Here is a 17,500-nt window from a genome sequence, read left to right as displayed (position 1 = left end):
CAAAGCGTCGTCGGGCGAACGTCTGGTGAACTAAACTGTTCGGTGTTGCTCCGGGATGATTCACGCCGAAACGAAACGATCGCCTGAACTACATGGTCTAATCTCCGCTTAACAGCGAGCCGCCACGGGGGGTGTGGGTGGGGTGGGGTGGGGGGGTGAGGTGGGGGGGGGGCCGGTTCCACGGTCCCCGCGTCACAGACTGGGACAGCCACGCGAAGTCACGTAGCAACCACCGGGATGGTTTCAGCCCCGGAGCGCGAGACAGACGCTCCGTTTTTTGACGGGCAGGTCGTGCGGTGACTCAGCGGCTGAGTCACCGCGTCGTGTTCCGCCCACACCGCGTCGGCGGGCCAATAGGGGACGTGCGGAAGCTGCACAGAGCGCGCACAGGCAAAACGACGCGCGCAGGCGTCTGTCTGTTCCTCCACGCTGTGATGATCCACACGGCTCTCTGCTGCGCGCGATTTAAAGGGATGCTGTACGGAAATATCTCCAATTGACCATATACGGCGTGTGTGTGTGTGTGTGTGTGTGTGTGTGTGTGTGTGTGTGTGTGTGTGTGTGGCTGAGCGTGCGCGTGCGCGTGCGCCTTTGAGGAGGAGGGTTTGCGCGACCGCGCCTTTATCTTAACATGTATTACACGCAAATAACGGTAATGAGACTTAAACATACCATTATTTTTTTTCTAAAATAAGCCTAAGCTGGTCATTAAATTTAGCCTACTTGGCCGCGATGCAGATATCCTACAATACGTTGCAGGCTACGAGAGTTGCGGTCTGTAGCCCTGACTACATGTCCAAACACATCCAATACACATGCACACGGCAGTAGGTTATTAGTATTGGATTGTAGTCTATTATTAGGCATTTTGTTATCGGATTTTTTTTTTCTTACATTAGGCTACTACTTAATACAATCAAATGAGTTCTCAAATTGAAAACCTAATAGAAATCCCTGTTTTCACATTTATCTCTGAAGCAACGTTGAATGCTTGTAGTTTTCCCACTCATTTCGAATTTCTCCGACCGTCTCCTTTTTCTTCCAAGGCTTGCGTTCACTGCCCCACAGCTACGGTAGACGAACGCATGACGGTTTACAAGCTAAATGCTGCCCCCTGCTGGCAAACATCACAGCCGGCAGGAGGAGTGGCAAACACGGGTTAGCTGAGTTTAGTTGTTGGATAATATCACCACAATACAAGACAAAGTTCCATCCCCGCGATGCGTTGGTTCCAGTCCGTTTCATGTTCAATTGTCTTTTAATGTTAATGTTAATGTTAATGTAACAAAAGAGCGGGCTACTGCAAATAGCATTTGATATTCACCATCGTCAATTATAGTATATGAGCAACTACCAGGCTATGAATCAATATTAAGTAGGATATATAGAAATAATATGACTAAACTTTTCATTTTATAAGATATTAAACCACAGGAAAGGTTTTTAAAAACGTTGTTTTCCCCCTTGGAGTCACCGACCATTATATGCATTTTTTTTCAGGATGTACATAGAATTTATTTCCTTATTTATATCTACAGTATTTTAAATTGAGATCAGACCGAAAACACATAGGTAGTTCCTAGGCAATTCCAGGAAAACCTGGAATCTCTTTGTTTGTCACTTAGTAGTAAGTAATAATGTTGTATGACTCTAGAGATTATCTTAATTATGAATTTAGGATTAAAAAGATCGGTAATTGACGTGAACACACCCAACCAAATCTGCCTTTACCTTTTGTCTGTCAACCCAACCCAAGAAGAGAGCAGCTCATCCGGCAAGTTGTGTGTTTGTCCACAAGCGCCCTCTGCTGGGCAGAACTGGCGCAGAATGAATGGGCCATTACTAGAGCGCTAATCGCCTGACTGACTCGCACATTTGGTTAGGCAAAAAAGGTGACCTTTAGATACCTTTATCTAAAGGCTTTATGGTTGGCTTAAAGACGAGGCGAACAACATTATTTACTTTACGTAATTTGACACATTCAAAACGTATGTAGGCTATAATCCAGGAACGCATTTGCACCGCTTAGGAAGTCTGGTTGCACGTCTTTGTCCGAAAGAGGTCGCTAGCGTCACCTATCACAACTTTGTAAAAAGAAAGGCGCAACCAATAGCTTATAATATCCAATAACCTATCTTTAATAATTTAAGGGATTGATACACTTATCTTACTAATTTAAACTGTTAGTAGCCATACGATGTAAATTGTCCTAAAGTGGTAACTAGGCAACTAATCACAGAGATTAGATTGTCAATACCTTTCTGTAGGCCTATCGTTTTTATTCGGTTATTTCACCCAGTAATAAGGTAATGAGTACACCATTTAAATTATCATTGCTGCCATTTATAATACAATCCCGTTATGTTGTTCTATGATAGTGTGCACTATAGAAAGCAATTTGCAAAAAAAATAGAGTGGTTTTGACGTGGCTGCATGCATGCCAAAAAGACCAGATTTTATAAAAGCTACCATGATGATAGGCAATACAGAGGAAAATTAGGAATTAGAATGGCCAAGAAAAGAGATAGACTATAGCTTTATGTTCACTAAAAATGGCTCTCCAAATCTACAATCGACAAACAACCGTGTGCGTGTGTGTGTGTGTGTGTGTGTGTGTGTGTGTGTGTGTGTGTGTGTGTGTTAGTGTGTGTGTGTGTGTGTGTGTGTGTGTGTGTGTGTGTGTGTGTGTGTGTGTGTGTGTGTGTGTGTGTGTGTGTGTGTGTGTGTGTGTGTGTGTGTGTGTGTGCGTGCGTGCACAAGTTCATATAAAGTAGGCTAATAATGAAAAACACGACACTTAACTTCACGTTGACGATAAAGTCGATGTTGGATTGGGGGTAACATGGAGGGATGGGTTACAGGGACTACATTACTCTGAACCTATACGGTAAAGTGTAAGTGCACAGCAGTTATATTCGGGCTGTTTTAGCAGTAGCCTTGGCAGGCATCGTTTTCTGTAGGATTTCAATCTTTAAGTAAATATGTTAAACAGTTGGATGGACAAAATAAATAAAACCGATCTGTTCTCATCATGTTTTTTTTTTCTGGTCGAGCCTGTCATTTCAAAACCATCTGTCATGTAATGTCGTAGTACGTGTCTGGCGAGCTCAGATTCCTCTCGGGGCTCTGCTGCTGCCGTCGTCGAGGCTGGACTCGGCTGCCCCCTAGCGGCTATAACGAGCCACGTACTGGACCACAGCAAAAGCAGACGATGGGACATTTGGTGTTTGTGTTGTTATTATTATAAAAAATAAAAAAAATCGAAAACTTTACATAAGTGTATGACTGTTGTACAGATACAATAAGTAGTCTACCAACTTTCTATAGAGTGTATGAACTGTGACCAATGTTGATGTTGACCAGACTGCATAAAGCCAGAGGCGCAAAAACCAACATGCGCAATTCTGATATATATTTCATATGATCACATATGAAAAAATATTAAAGACATCCATTGATCATTTATAAGTGTACGATAATCGGCGATTGTAGTAAACAATGTCTTTCTTAAAAGGCCTTACGATAATTAGACCCGGAAGTATTTATGGAGTAACGAGCCTCTTACGCTAAATCGACAATATAGTTATTAATGTTTAGAATTAGGCTAGGTCCACATTGAACAACAACAATAACAATAATAATAATAATAATAATAATAATTATTATAATTATAATTATAATTATAATAATTATTATAACAATGATCATGTTTGTTTTTAAAGTAATGTTTTTTTTATTTGTACAACAACACAGCACAATAATAGTTTGATAATAAATAGGCTTTCAGTGGTTTTCAACTAAAATGTACTGTGGAAAACGATCCACGACAGAGAATTCTGATCACAACAAGAAGTCAGCTGAGCGATGAGGCGCTTCACGGGTAATGAGTCGTGAATCTCGCGACACTACAGGTCCGATTATTCTGCAGTACAATAGTACCATATCCCCCCCGGCTGGCAAATAATTAAAGTTGTACTAGAATTAATCTTGAACGTGAGGCTAAGAGGCTTAAAATCGATTGCAATGGAGAACTGGAGATGTCACGTTCGCACAGAACTCATACAGCGAGACAGCTCACAGAAGGATCCATATGCTGGCGTCTTCAGAAGTTGTAAGATGTTATGTTTTGTTGTGGCAGCGTTCTGGTGGTTGGAATGAGCTACTTGACGTCAATCAAGCCTTCGTGTTATTCGGTTTGCTTATATCGTTGCGTTGTTTGCGATGTTATTGATATGACTTGCAGTGTTTCAGCTGCAAGAGAAATTTGAAATTCGCCAAGAAATTTGGGAAGATCTGCAGAGCCAAAGGTTTGAAGAAAGAAATAACATCATTTACATCATCTTTATATATTAGAATTTTTCTGTTCGTTTTTAATTTCAAAACATGTTTCAAACTGTATTAATTCCAGTTTAGAACAAGATGGAATAACATTTGTGGAACTTCACCTCTGGTTAAGAGAGAGCGAACACCTCTCTAAAAAGGTAGCCCTACGTAACGGAAAACACGAAACATGGAAAATGTGATTTCAATCGGGTATAATGGTCTATAATTGATTTGATCTTGTTCTCCAGCTGTCTCAGACCGTCTCTGATCTGACCAGTGTGCTGTACTTCAAAGAGGCTGAGATACAGTACTGGCAGTCTCAGTAAGTTGGCCTTTCATCTGTCATCACGTTTTGTCAATTAATTAATTGATCAAATAAGGCAATAAATGACTGAAGGCCGTCCAAGGTAATGACTGTATGGATCAAACATTCGCCTAAACATGTATTTTAGAGTCACAGCAGGGGCATGGTGTGAGCTACAAACACTCTGTGAGAACGCTGGTACACATGGATAATATTACGTACTTAACAGAGCACAAGTGAACATTTGGCTTAGTGTTGGCTCTATATATATTTTTGCATAACTGTAGAAAGGTTAGAGTTGTTGTATTGATAAAATGGCAACCCTCCTTAACTCAATCATCCAAAGTCCTCCAATAACATCCCCACTTCCATGACCGTATCCACAATAACATCCCCACTTCCATGACAGTAACCACAATAACATCCCCACTTCCAAGACAATAACATCCCCACTTCCAAGACGATAACATCAGTAACATCCCCACTTCCAAGACAATAACATCCCCACTTCCATGACCGTATCCACAATAACATCCCCACTTCCATGACGTATCCACAATAACATCCCCACTTCCATGACAGTAACCACAATAACATCCCCACTTCCAAGACAATAACATCCCCACTTCCAAGACGATAACATCAGTAACATCCCCACTTCCAAGACAATAACATCCCCACTTCCATGACCGTATCCACAATAACATCCCCACTTCCATGACAGTATCCACAATAACATCCCCACTTCCAAGACAGTAACATCCCCACTTCCAAGACAATAACATCAATAACATTCCCACTTTTATGACAATAACAATCATTTCCATACCTCCATGACCATAACAATAACATCCCTACCTCCATGACCATAACAATAACATCCATACCTCCATGACCATAACAATAACATCCATACCTCCATGACCATAACAATAACATCCCTACCTCCATGACCATAACAACAATAACATACCTCATCGACATTCACATTTCAATCTAGAACATTTTGGCAGAACCTTTAATCCACAGCGACTCACACACGGTCCATACACACACTGACACTCCGACGACGACGACGGGTGGGGGGCGGGGGGGGGTCAGCTCGTCAGGGACACCTCAACACTGAGCTAGGAGGAGGAGGAGCCGGGGATGGAACCAGCAACCTTCCGGTTACAAGCCAAACCCAAGCCTTCTACCTCCCGAGCCTTCTGCACGACAAAGCTTCGATGTCCCTGTCTAAACCTGAACGGACTATGATGTGTTGAAAGCAACGGGGGGTGATTGACGTGGTCCGTCAGGAGAAGAACACGGAGCCGTCGCTCCCGTAGCGCCACCCTTTGTCACTCCGCGACCCCGCTTGTGTACACTTTAGGGCTGGGTCAGGATATTCGATTATTCGTTCCCGAGGGTCAAAGCCGATTTTTAACATTTGGACCGTTCGTACATTTTTTCCCCATTCAAATTAACAAGAATTAACGGACGGAACTGATGTTGGTTCTGTAGCAGTATTGTTTTTTTTTTTATTATTATTATTATTAATCATGTACAGAAAAACAATATACACATAAGCATAAATATTAATATATATGCATACAACACAAACACTGATATTAAGTGATTTCTTGCCGATGATCCACGGCTGCCTTTGTGAACGTCGGCACACATCGAATAATCGATTATTCGTTCATAGCCCCCACTGATTATTCGACCATGAAAAATGTTAGTTATTCACATCCCCTAGTACACTCGTCGTGTGAATACACACACGGGACGCTGACGTTTCAAACCGAGTCGTTTTATCTCTGTTATGATATTTTTAATCCAGGAAAGGCCGCCGAGACAGGATCGCTTTTAACTCACTTTATTTGGTAAAGGTTTTGGTCTATTGTCTATCGTCTATGAAACAAAAGGAGAGGAATGTGTATATAACACGCGCGGAGCGTCTCTAAGCTTTATATCTACGATATATGCCGCCCGGTAGATTCTGCCTCTCTAATCGCGGGGGTCCGAGTTAAATAGGCAGGTAGGGGTGGGCGTGTTCTGTGGCTTTAAAAGCCCGCCCCCTGACGTTGCAGCCCTATACCGTATGTGCTCGGTGCTGCTCCCTGTGGCCATGGGAGAATATTACCTCTTAACTATTAAATGTGCTCGGTGCTGCTCCCTGTGGCCATGGGAGAATATTACCTCTTAACTATTAAATGTGCTCGGTGCTGCTCCCTGTGGCCATGGGAGAATATTACCTCTTAACTATTAAATGTGCTCGGTGCTGCTCCCTGTGGCCATGGGAGAATATTACCTCTTAACTATTAAATGTGCTCGGTGCTGCTCTCTTGTGGCCATGGGAGGGCATTACGGCTGAAATATGTCACATCTCCGTGGATCTTCCTCCCACCGGGCAGGGTGGCCCGCTTCCGTCGGGAGGCTCTGGGCCTGGCGGCGGGCGGCAACGCGCTGAAGGCCACCCTGAACCACCAGGAGTTCACCCTGGAGCGGCAGGCCAGGGAGCTGGCGGTGCTGCAGACGGAGCACGTGCGGCTGCGGGCGGGGATGGTGGAGGCCTGGAAGGAGAAGGGAGGCCTCCTCCAGAGGTGGATGGAGGAGAAGAAGGAGGAGGCGGCCAGGGTGAATAAGTACAACGACGCGCAGGAAAGGTACAGTGTGTACAGTGGGTGGTAGTTCGCCGCCGTGTTTTTTATCGGCACAGTGGTTTTTTTTTGATTGTGCACGGTTTTTAGGTGTTACAGAAGCCAAAGTAGACGCAAAGGTCTAAAGTAAGATACAATAAGTACAGACAAGACCTTAATCCGACTAGTACACAATTACAATCCATCTATTCTGTACCGATCTGTACCGATACAAAACCTAATTGGTACACGTATAGTATTCAAGTTGAGCCAATCCGCGGTGTGATGGCTCTGTTTACCCACTAGGTGGCGTCGGTTGGCCAGACGGCTGAAGAAACAACTTCGGGGAGAGACGGCGAAGGAGCAGACGGAGATTAACGTGACGGAAGTGGCGGAAAAGAAGCAGCATTCAAACTAGAATGATTGACAGCATTTATTTTTGGAACTTTTTTTATCTGTATCTAATGTCTCTTAACTAACTGGTTTCACGTTCGCAGTTTAATGTGAGCACCGTTTCTAGAAGCACAATTCAAACTTTTGTATTTTCTCCCCTTAACCTGAATGAATTTAGAGTAGGCTACATAACAGCAACTAAATATGCGCCTGATGCACCTCCTTTATTAACTACATTTAATCTAGTTTAGATGGACCGATTTTATTGAATCCACAAGGGCAGGCATTACTTGTGCACCAAGTTTAGGCTTACTCACCAAACAGATAATTCAAGATTATATGCGCCTCCTGACTGATGACGTTTTAACATTTTTCTTTTTATTATTTGTGAAACCGATTTATCTGACCTTTAAGTGATTCATGTTTTATACAACTCAAGTGTGACTGACTAGCCTTCTTTAATATATTTTTAAATAGGTACTCATTGTAGATATATAAATATATTGTGTTATTAACTTCTTCTTTTTTTTTTAAATAAAGTAATGTGGAACGCGTGCGAGATCAATTTCCTTTTTTGGTTCACAGTTTTCATGCATTTTATTTAAAAGCGCTTGCGTCCTCATTGTTATATTGCATCACATTTATACAATCAAATATATATTCTGACATTAACTCGGAGATACTGTTCAAACAGTAGGCCTACTCTGCGCTGTGTGCAAACGGTAGACTACTGCAAAAGAAGAACTCAAGTGTAAATAGTTTATAACAATGAAGCTGATCTCCATGACAAACGGCCCAACAGCCGTCCGGGGTCACGGTCGCCATAGCCACAGTCAGTGTTGGTCCTTCAACTCGACGCGTGCAGGAGTTTCAACAGCAAGACAAACACTGACAGCGACAGGATTTACATTTTTTTTTAACATTTCTCAAAAATGCCCAAAGGAGGGAAGCGATATTCTTCAACGAGCGACGACGGCAAATGGGTAAGCGTCTCAAGACGAATCAAATTCACAGATCACTGAGCACAACTATACTATATAACTATACACTGAGCCCTCCTCCTCCTCTCCACAGTATGCCCATGATGACAGTGGGTTCAGTGAAGCGTGCACCATCACCGGGACGATGCTGGCGCAGGCTGATTCGTTTGGGCCGCAAGGACTACGAGTTGAACGTCACCTCAAGTCCAAAACGCAGGTGTTTTATTATGAGTAACACTGTTCTTCGAGATAGCTATGGTTATTTGCTCTTGATTGTGATAGCCCAGAGGATCGTCACACACACATGCTTAGACAAGTTAGTTAGGTCCTATGTGATTGGGTGTCGTGAACAAATATATTTGAGTTGAATTACAGGATCCTCCTGAGTTTCGATTCTCGACCCACGACAACAGAGAAGCGATACGAGACGGGATCTGCCTCTTTTCTCACGTGAGTTTTTTTTCAGTTATTATTTTTATTTTTCTCTCCAAATCTCAACAAAGGCAGATTCCTGCCGTTCAATGAACATTATGCCTACTACAACAAGTCATTCAGGCCTCCTTAAACCACTGGATATATTCACTCACTTATCAATCAGGGCCTTGGACGCAAGAAGTGTCCGGACGACCAAAGACAGCACAACTCTCAGTTCTGCCTGTGCCACGACGACCCTGTGGCTATACGTGGGCTGTCGAGGGTGGGGGACCTCACGGCCTACCAGGCCGAACGCTCCGGGGGAAAGGACCACCAGGAGGCAAAGGCCGCCACCAATAGGCGTTTCCCCCGCAGCCATCGGGAGAGGTCAGCGGAGGCAGCCGCGGTACAGGCCGGCGAACCTGCCTTCATGTGGTTTGGACGACACGACTCCGGGGAGTCGTCTGTGCCTCTAGGGCTCCTTGCGGCGACTAACTGCTTAGCCACGCGAATATAAGCCGTGGTTTCTCGCAACATTACGTTGTAAGCGCTCCCTTAGTCCGAGGGGAGTAATTTAAAACGTGTTTCTATATATATATTTATTTTATTTTATTTTTATTTTCTTTGGCCAGCAGAGGGCAGCACATATTCTAGTTTAAGTCTGCGAGCAAGTTGGGTTGAAATGGTTTGTTCCTTTCAAACCGCATACTATGGTATGTAGGCATAATAACAATAACCATTAAGCAGTACGCAATCAAGTGATCAAGCAAGAGTAATAATAATGGCCACTTACAGAACGAATTGGGAGTTATTTGAGCTAAAGGCCTATATGTTTGGATTAGATTGTCACCAATCGATTGCACATTAAAAGAAAAAAAAAATGGAAGTAAATGGTTTCCACATGGACTTTCAACCAGCCTGTAAATCTCCAGTGGGTGCGTATATTTATCGCACGCACACACACACACACACACACACACACACACACACACACACACACACACACACACACACACACACACACACACACACACACACACACATTTGAGACACAAAAATACAAGAGGAAAATAAATAAGCATGCGAAGAAACTGAGATTGAGGTTCGATGTAGAACTCTCCCCTGTTCCCATGTTGTGTCCAAAATAAATCAAGCTTAACGCCCCGTTGTGTAAAAGGACATTTGAGAGAGGAGTTTGGTACACCATGCGTTTTGATAGGCTGCTGTGTGTGGAGTGATGCTCCTTGACTCACTTTAGATATACACTGTGTGCACCGTATACACCAGACAATCATCAAGATAAACCCGTGGAAATGCTCAAGGCTAGTGCATTGAAATCTGTTCAATCGCGAGTGGCAATCATTTCTGTGTTATGCTAATGTGTGTGTGTGTGTGTTTACCTGCATGTTTATGTCTTTGACGCAAACAAGCCCATATACATGTGTGTGTGTGTGTGTGTATATAAACACAATTGCCTGCTGAAATATCAAACCCTTCTTTCCCTACAAAAGACACACATCTCAGTAAACACGCTTTCAACCACCAAAGCCCCTCGCTCTCTCTCTCTCTCTCTCTCTCTCTCCCCTCTCTCTCTCTCTCTCTCTCACATGCATATGAAATCAGTCTCTTTAAAAAAAAAAACACCTCCTCTGTGGTGGTGCTGTTGGAGCCTTGCTGCTGTGCTGTGATTTATTTGCAGGTGCATGTGGCGCTTTGATGTGTTGTTGCATTGAAAGGCTTCACACCTGTTACAGGGAGAAGGCTTTGAAAACAAGAGGTGGCTTTGCCAGACAGTCAACAGAACAGACATGGAAAGCATATCACATCGTGTGTGTGTGTGTGTGTGCGTGTGTGCCCGTGTGTCCTTATCACTCAATATCCTTGTCAGTTAGAAATGTTGATATTACGCATGTCTTCCAGTCCTTCTTGTCGTCAAAGCAAAGGGTAGGCAACTTGTAGAGAAACCCAACGCCAGAGTAAGCTTGATTTTTTTTTTTAAAGAATCCATCCTAAAAAAGTCCCACCCCTTTCCGTTTAAGCCTCCATCCAAAACCACTCCCCCCAAAAAACACATCGCAAACTCGATAGCTTTAGCTAATAGGGCTATCTAGCCTTGTGGAGGACTCATGAGCAATGAGTGTGTGAGCAGAGGCGGTAAGGTAGACAGACAGACAGGAAGGCCATCCAATGGCCTTCCTGGATGGGCTAATCACAGCCAAAGATACCGAATTTCTTTTTTACAGCATTTGATTTATTAATGGCTGTCGTGGTGTAGAAAAAACTTGCCAATATGCCAAATGATTCTTAAATAAATCGCCCACCCTAGCTTTAAAGGGGAGAGAAAAAAAAATGAAAAAGTTGCCATGGAGACTTCTTAATAGGTCTGTTTTTTTTATTTTTTATTTTTTTATTATTATTATTATTTTTTTTTTTTTTTTTGCCAAGTGTGCTCATCCCTTGTAGTCCCATCTCAATCCCCCCTTCTTCCATTCCCATAAAATAAAACCCCATTCAAGGTCCGGGGGGGGGGGGGGCACGCCACTTCCCTCTCTTATGCCCTGTTCATGTGCAGACCACAGGGTTTGTACAGTCAGCGTGTGCAGTAAAAAAAAAAAGAAGAAAAAACCACCACGCCACCCCAGACTGTGACTGTGGCTCTGTGGCTAACCTGTGATTGCATGGTCACGTTTTTTTTATTTTTTTATTTATTTTTTTATTTACTTGTCACACGTTCACTGTTGCATACACGCCGTACACCTGAATGCATCGCCGATTCATGACATGCACAAAGGTGGCGGCGGTGGCGGCGGCGGCGGCGGCGGTGGCGGCGGTGGTGGCGGCGGTGGCGGCGGCGGCGGGGGGGTTCCTGGAGGTCCCTTGGTTGCTGGTGGCGCTGCTCTCCAGAGGCGGTGGGTGGTGATAAACAGCGCCGGCTATCTCACTCCTACAGAGGATGAGATAACATCCGGACAACATTCCCATCACCGCAGGAGCTTGTCCGGCGGAGATAAGAGCGCCACAGCTAAATCTGCTCTCTAAAAAGGGCTCACTCCATCTCTTGAACCTCTCTCCACTCCCTCTCTCACTCTCTCACCCTCTATTTCTCTCTCTCGCTCTCTCTCTCTCGTGCTCTCTCTGTCTCCACTCTCATCTATCTCTCTCTATCTCCCTCCCTCTCTCTCTTGCCCTTTCTCACACACACACATACACTCTCTTGCACTCTCTTCTTCCCTCTCTCTCTACCTTCTAAATACACACTTTATGTAAGTATGTATGTATGCATGCATGTATGTATGCATGTATGTATGTATGCATGTAACTATGTATGTATGTATGTATAATTTATGTATGTATGTGTGTGTGTTTGTGGGTATGAGTGTGCATGTGGGTGTGTGTATGCCTGTGGGCATTTCATCCATTTGTTTGTGTGTGGGAGAGAGAGAGAGAGAGTGTGTGTGTGTGTGTGTGTGTGTGTGTGTGTGTGTGTGTATGCATGCCTGTGGGTTTGTTTGTGTGTGTGTGTCTGTGTACGTGCGTGTGCCTGTGCGTGTACCTGTGTGTGCATGGATGTGTGTGAGTGAAGTGAATCCATGTGTGTGTGTGTGTGTGTGTGTGTGTGTGTGAGATCATAGCACCCGGTAGTAATCTCAGTAGCATTAGTTAAGGTTTGTCCGATCCTGCTCTGATGCCGCGTCCCACAGCAACGTCTGGCTCCACGAGCTGCAGACAGACCGGGTAACAACAGCAGCAGCGATGTCTCTGGTGGTAAATAAATCCTCACATTGAATCACACTCCTCCAGGTATGTTCCAATCCATCTAGACGGTTCGCGTGGTAATTCACGCGTGGGCGGTGTTTTATTTTAAATTCCATCCATGCTTGTCATCGGCGAAGGGGGCCCACAATGAGCTGTCTGTACATGTGAGTCCCCCCCCTTCCGGAACATGGAACCAAGCAAATAGAAGCGAGATGAATAGCTGTGTATTTTAAGGGTGCACATGTAGCATCTGTTTACGTGGTCTCTCCCCCCCCCCCCCCAAGTAAGATATTAATTGATTCGGTAGCACATTACAGAAGGATCCGACATCTTTAGGTTCATGTATTGGCTTTAGGTGGTCGGAATCGGTATTTTATTTTGTGATCTCCCTCGATTCCTCGATTCTTTCCTGTAAAGAAATCAAAGCGGACCCCGCTCTGAATCTGAATAGTTCATAATAAAGAGTGACGTTCCTCGTGATTTTTTTTTGTGATTACGAAAAACGGGCGCGCGCACGTTTCACTTTTTTTTGGGGGGGGGGAGATCTTTTAAAGCCGTCAAACACGTCAAACACGCAAAGAAAAAACGCTTGCTATTCAAAAAAAAAGATCCCACACGTCGTGGTCTTGAGAGTGTAACACCGAAACTAGACATGGAAACTCACTCTGACAGCCATTGACAACGTTCCCCGTTTTCTTTTTTTTCTCTCTCTCCTCTGCTTTGACGAGCAGGCTCCGCTCGCCCCGTGCCCCGTGTGTTGCGGTGGATTTCATCACTGGATTTAATGTCCTCCCCGCTTTCATGCGGGCTTTTTTTTTACTTTTTCAACTGCATCAACACGGTGTTTAATCTCGTTAGGCGCGGTGGCTAAATCTATCTCATTTCACACATCAAAAGTGCGACCTCGAAAAAAATGACTGCCTTCGTCCTCTAGCCGCCCCGTCTCTCGTGGACTTGCCAAAAAAAAAAAGGGCGGGAGAACGCGACGGGGTATTCTAATTGGCGGAGGCAGCTGCCGCCGCGACTCGAGTGAAACAAAGTGACACCAGAGAGCTCTGATTTGAGCTTTTGTCGAAATCTGTTACCTGTTTTTAGTAATTACCGCCTCTGCTTTTAAAAAAAAACAAGGAAACAACTTGTTTTTCCCTTCTTTGTTTGCGCAACTGTGTGGACTCGGCGCCGCGCCGAGAAATCCATTTGATTTACTCTTTAATTAATTTCAGGTCGCTCAGCGGCAGGAGAATCCAAGATAGCTCAATCGAGCTGCATAAATCTACATACTATCTTCTTCTGTCTGAAAGTAATCGACTGAACTAGCCGCGCACTTCACTTAAATCCACACAGCTAAACAGAGTGGAAAGAAAGAGCCCTTCGGAAATACAGACAGAGCGTAATGTAGCTCAGCTCGAGCACATTCTTGTGATCACACCGCCGCGCATGATGACCACAGGTAACAAGTTTCACCTGTTTAGCTCGAACCCATGTTATGAGACCGTCGATGAGGCAAGCCGGTACCTTTGCACATCATGTCATTTTCCGAAGGCTTCTTGTTAAAAGGTTTTTCCCCCCGTCGGTCTTCAGGTGAAAATTTGCCACGTCTCCTTTGTGTTAGAGGGCGAGGGCAGTAAATATCCAAGACAATGTGGCCGGTTCCTCTTAATAATATCCCAGAGAAGAAACTCTGAGAGGGAATATGCACCACGAAGGCATTAATGCAGTGGAACACAATCAGACTTAAGTGCAGGGCCGCGAGACGAGTCGTCGCGCGCACAGCTTTTGTTTGAGCCCGGTTGTGGCCTCTGTGTAAACGCTGGAAGGAAATATTTTTTCCACAGCCGTACGCGTGCACTTAGTGTAGTGTAGGAGGCGCATGCACACTGCCGCACTCTTAAGACATTATTATTGAATGTAAATTACACTCCCATGTGCTGCTCATTAAAATGTCGGTGGGTGTGGGCGTGGGGGGGGGGGTGGGGGTGAGGGGGGGGGTGGGGGAGGGGGGGGATGGGTGGGGGCAGCTGTCATACTCTCAGTTTAATATAAGCTCCACTGCCACCGCCACTGCTCAAAGCAAGTGTCCTCGAAGTGAATGTTGAAGCTAAATTAGCGCCACTTACTGCGGCGCACAGTGTGTGCCGGCAAGAGGTGAGATTCTGGTCCGGTCTTTGGTGTCCATTATTGACAAGGTACTGCAAGAGGAGCATGTCTGATCATAGTGTTGTCAGCAGGGCTATAAATAATAATGAATAAGGGGGTATTGGAGATGATGAGGTTGGGCAAGGGGCAGGGGCAGGCGGATGAATGGATGGGATGAAATGGTGAAGTGAAGGTTGAGTGACAGAAGGACAGTGAGAGGAGGTGACATATCAACACGATACCTTTGCTTACATAACGTGACAGCATCTCGATGAGCAGCGGTAACCCGTTTTTTCGTTACACTTGGGCTGAACCATCGCCTCCATGATGAACTAAACACCACGTTTATGAGATCAGTACCCCCCCCCCCCCCCGCCCCGAAAATATCCCAGAGAAAATCACATCAATATCAACATCATATCTCTCAGTGTATCAAACTCTGCCCCGAGACCTGTCGAGAATCCAAACCTGCAGGTGTTCCAACGTGTGAGTGTCAAAATAAAAGGAAAAGAAGCAAAAATAAAAGACAAAAGACACCGAGGAGAGAGAGAAAAAAAAAAAAAGAAGGAAGGACTTTGCCGCCAGGATACTAAACCAAGGTTGGTGGTGTAAGATATTCATTCAAATGAGCTAAGGAGTGGAGCAGCATAAGAATAACCTGTCTTTAAAGATTAACATAACCCTCTGAGGTGTTATTATATTCCCCCAACCAAGTCAAGACTTCAGCAAGGCATGGAGGCAGCCCCCCCCAAACCTCCCCACCTCTCTCCCCCCCCACTCCCCTCTCTGTGTGAGTAACTGCATAAGTCCCTCAAATTTACTAGCACAATCATGAGCCTCCCGTTCACTCTGGAGAAGACGAATCGCTTTGCATTTTAAAAAGGTCAAACGCTCAGATCTCTGCCAGCAGGAACTGAGAGGAGAAATAATGTCTTTCTGTGGAAATATGCGCTTGCACAATACCGCTCCCTTTCAAATACCTACAGTAGAGTGAACAGATTGGGATGTGTGCATGTGCGTGTGTGTGGTGCGTGTGCATATGTGATTGTGTGCATTGTGTTCTGTCCGTGTGTGTGTGTGTGTGTGTGATGTTCGTGTGTGGGGTTGTGTGTTGTCCGTGTGTGTGTGATTGTGTGATGTTTGCATTTGTGTGTGTGTGTATTGTCTGCGCGTGTGTGTGTGTGTATTGTCTGCACGTGTGTGTGTGTGTGTATTGTAAGCGTGTGTGTGTGTGTGTGTGTATTGCAAGTGTGTGTGTGTGTATTGTCCGTGTGTGTGAGATTGCCTCTTACAACTGGAGTATTTATTTAATGATCATATCACATCATAACATGTGAGGGAAAAAAATCAATGCTGTATTGACTCGTATTGATTTCACACAACCTGTTTGGTGGTGATGGATTATAGGGGAATACTAAGTGGCAAGGTATACCATTATAGCCAAGATTGTACAATTGGGCAATCGTTATGATGCAGTCATCCGATGAATACGTTAAGAGTACAGAAACTCATTGTCTACAGATCATTCATTGTGCAGCATATGACTTACTTATCAACTATCTATTTGCATTACAGATCGGATCCGACAGAATGTTGCATTATTGTACAACAGAACATCTGAAACATTTAGCAAAACAAAGGTACTCTTTCATAATTGATGTATACATGCCATTGTTCTATAGGCTATATAAGTACAACATGCGTTGCGGAACTGCTGTTGCATCACCATTACCCCATTTTACAACACAATTTAAATGACATACATACAAACAATCATATCAGAAATCACCTTGTGACCATAATAAACAACCATCAATGACCCTTGTTGGCCAGTTACTAAACTATAGACGACGCAAATAATGCCTTGATTCACAGTCTAATATCTTATAGTAGTATAGTGCAGTGTAGTATATTATATTAGAGTATATAAATCGATCTATCTCACTATCTATCTATCAATAAATATCAATATTGTCTTATACAGATACAAGCCTATTATCACATAATTTCACACGAGGAATAAAGATGGCAAATAATGACATCACTGGACATCGAAACGAGGACGCACGCTATAGTGTATTATGATAATTGTATCAGTACTAACATCCCAATGAAATTGTAATAACAAAAGTCGTGGCCTTATTTAACACCTAACCAAATCGGAGTTAATGAAACGAATGCATCGCAAATACACGTCAACGTTACATGTTACATTCTTGCAGCACTACAACTACAACAACCACCACATTCTTTTGCCCCAATGTCCCGCGAACATCTCCCCTACTCGACTGTGTGTCTGTCTGTGGGACGCGCACAGCTCGCTCGCTCGCTCACTCGCTCGCTCTCGTGGGCGTTGGTGCTTCCTTTGCTTTCGGTGTATCTGCGCGTGCACGTGTGCGCGTGTATAAAAAAAAAAAAAAAAAAAAAGCGAGGTGGGCAAAGGCTCCGCCTTATTCAAAAAGCTGTAGAGGAGAGAGAGAAAAAAGAAAAGAAAAGAGGAAAAGCTAACTGTCTGATACACACCTCTCAATGCTTCCAGGGAGTGGAGTGTTTATGAAGCGTAGAAGTAA

General features: G+C 44.1%; 2 protein-coding genes across 2 annotated transcripts; both read left to right on the top strand.

Moving 5' to 3' along the window:
* Positions 1–3,942: 3,942 nt before the first annotated feature.
* On the top strand, positions 3,943–8,068 carry LOC311350948 (autophagy-related protein 16-like). The gene is made up of 6 exons (XM_084471050.1): positions 3,943–4,111; positions 4,244–4,307; positions 4,409–4,481; positions 4,572–4,645; positions 7,027–7,278; positions 7,558–8,068. Exons 1-6 carry the CDS (start codon positions 4,024–4,026, stop codon positions 7,667–7,669), a joined length of 663 nt encoding a protein of 220 aa, XP_084327176.1. The 5' UTR covers positions 3,943–4,023; the 3' UTR covers positions 7,670–8,068.
* A 508-nt stretch (positions 8,069–8,576) lies between these two features.
* LOC311350882 (testis-expressed protein 36-like) lies at positions 8,577–9,555 on the top strand (the record flags this gene model as incomplete). The annotated part of the gene is made up of 4 exons (XM_084470972.1): positions 8,577–8,627; positions 8,719–8,841; positions 9,000–9,074; positions 9,223–9,555. 4 exons carry the CDS (start codon positions 8,577–8,579, stop codon positions 9,553–9,555), a joined length of 582 nt encoding a protein of 193 aa, XP_084327098.1.
* Between the last annotated feature and the right edge of the window lie 7,945 nt (positions 9,556–17,500).

This window comes from Micromesistius poutassou (genome assembly GCF_964030765.1).
Source record: "Micromesistius poutassou genome assembly, chromosome: 7".
NCBI lineage: Eukaryota > Metazoa > Chordata > Actinopteri > Gadiformes > Gadidae > Micromesistius > Micromesistius poutassou.
The sequence above is the reverse complement of the archived record's forward strand: the minus strand, read 5'-3'. Positions and strand labels throughout refer to the sequence as shown.

Coding starts and splice junctions, on each gene's coding strand:
- LOC311350948 (XM_084471050.1), top strand. CDS start 4,024: ATGGAGAACTGGAGATGTCACGTTCGCACAGAACTCATACAGCGAGAC. Junction 4,482..4,571: donor GCGAACACCTCTCTAAAAAG/GTAGCCCTACGT, acceptor CTTGTTCTCCAG/CTGTCTCAGACCGTCTCTGA. Junction 4,646..7,026: donor ATACAGTACTGGCAGTCTCA/GTAAGTTGGCCT, acceptor CCCACCGGGCAG/GGTGGCCCGCTTCCGTCGGG.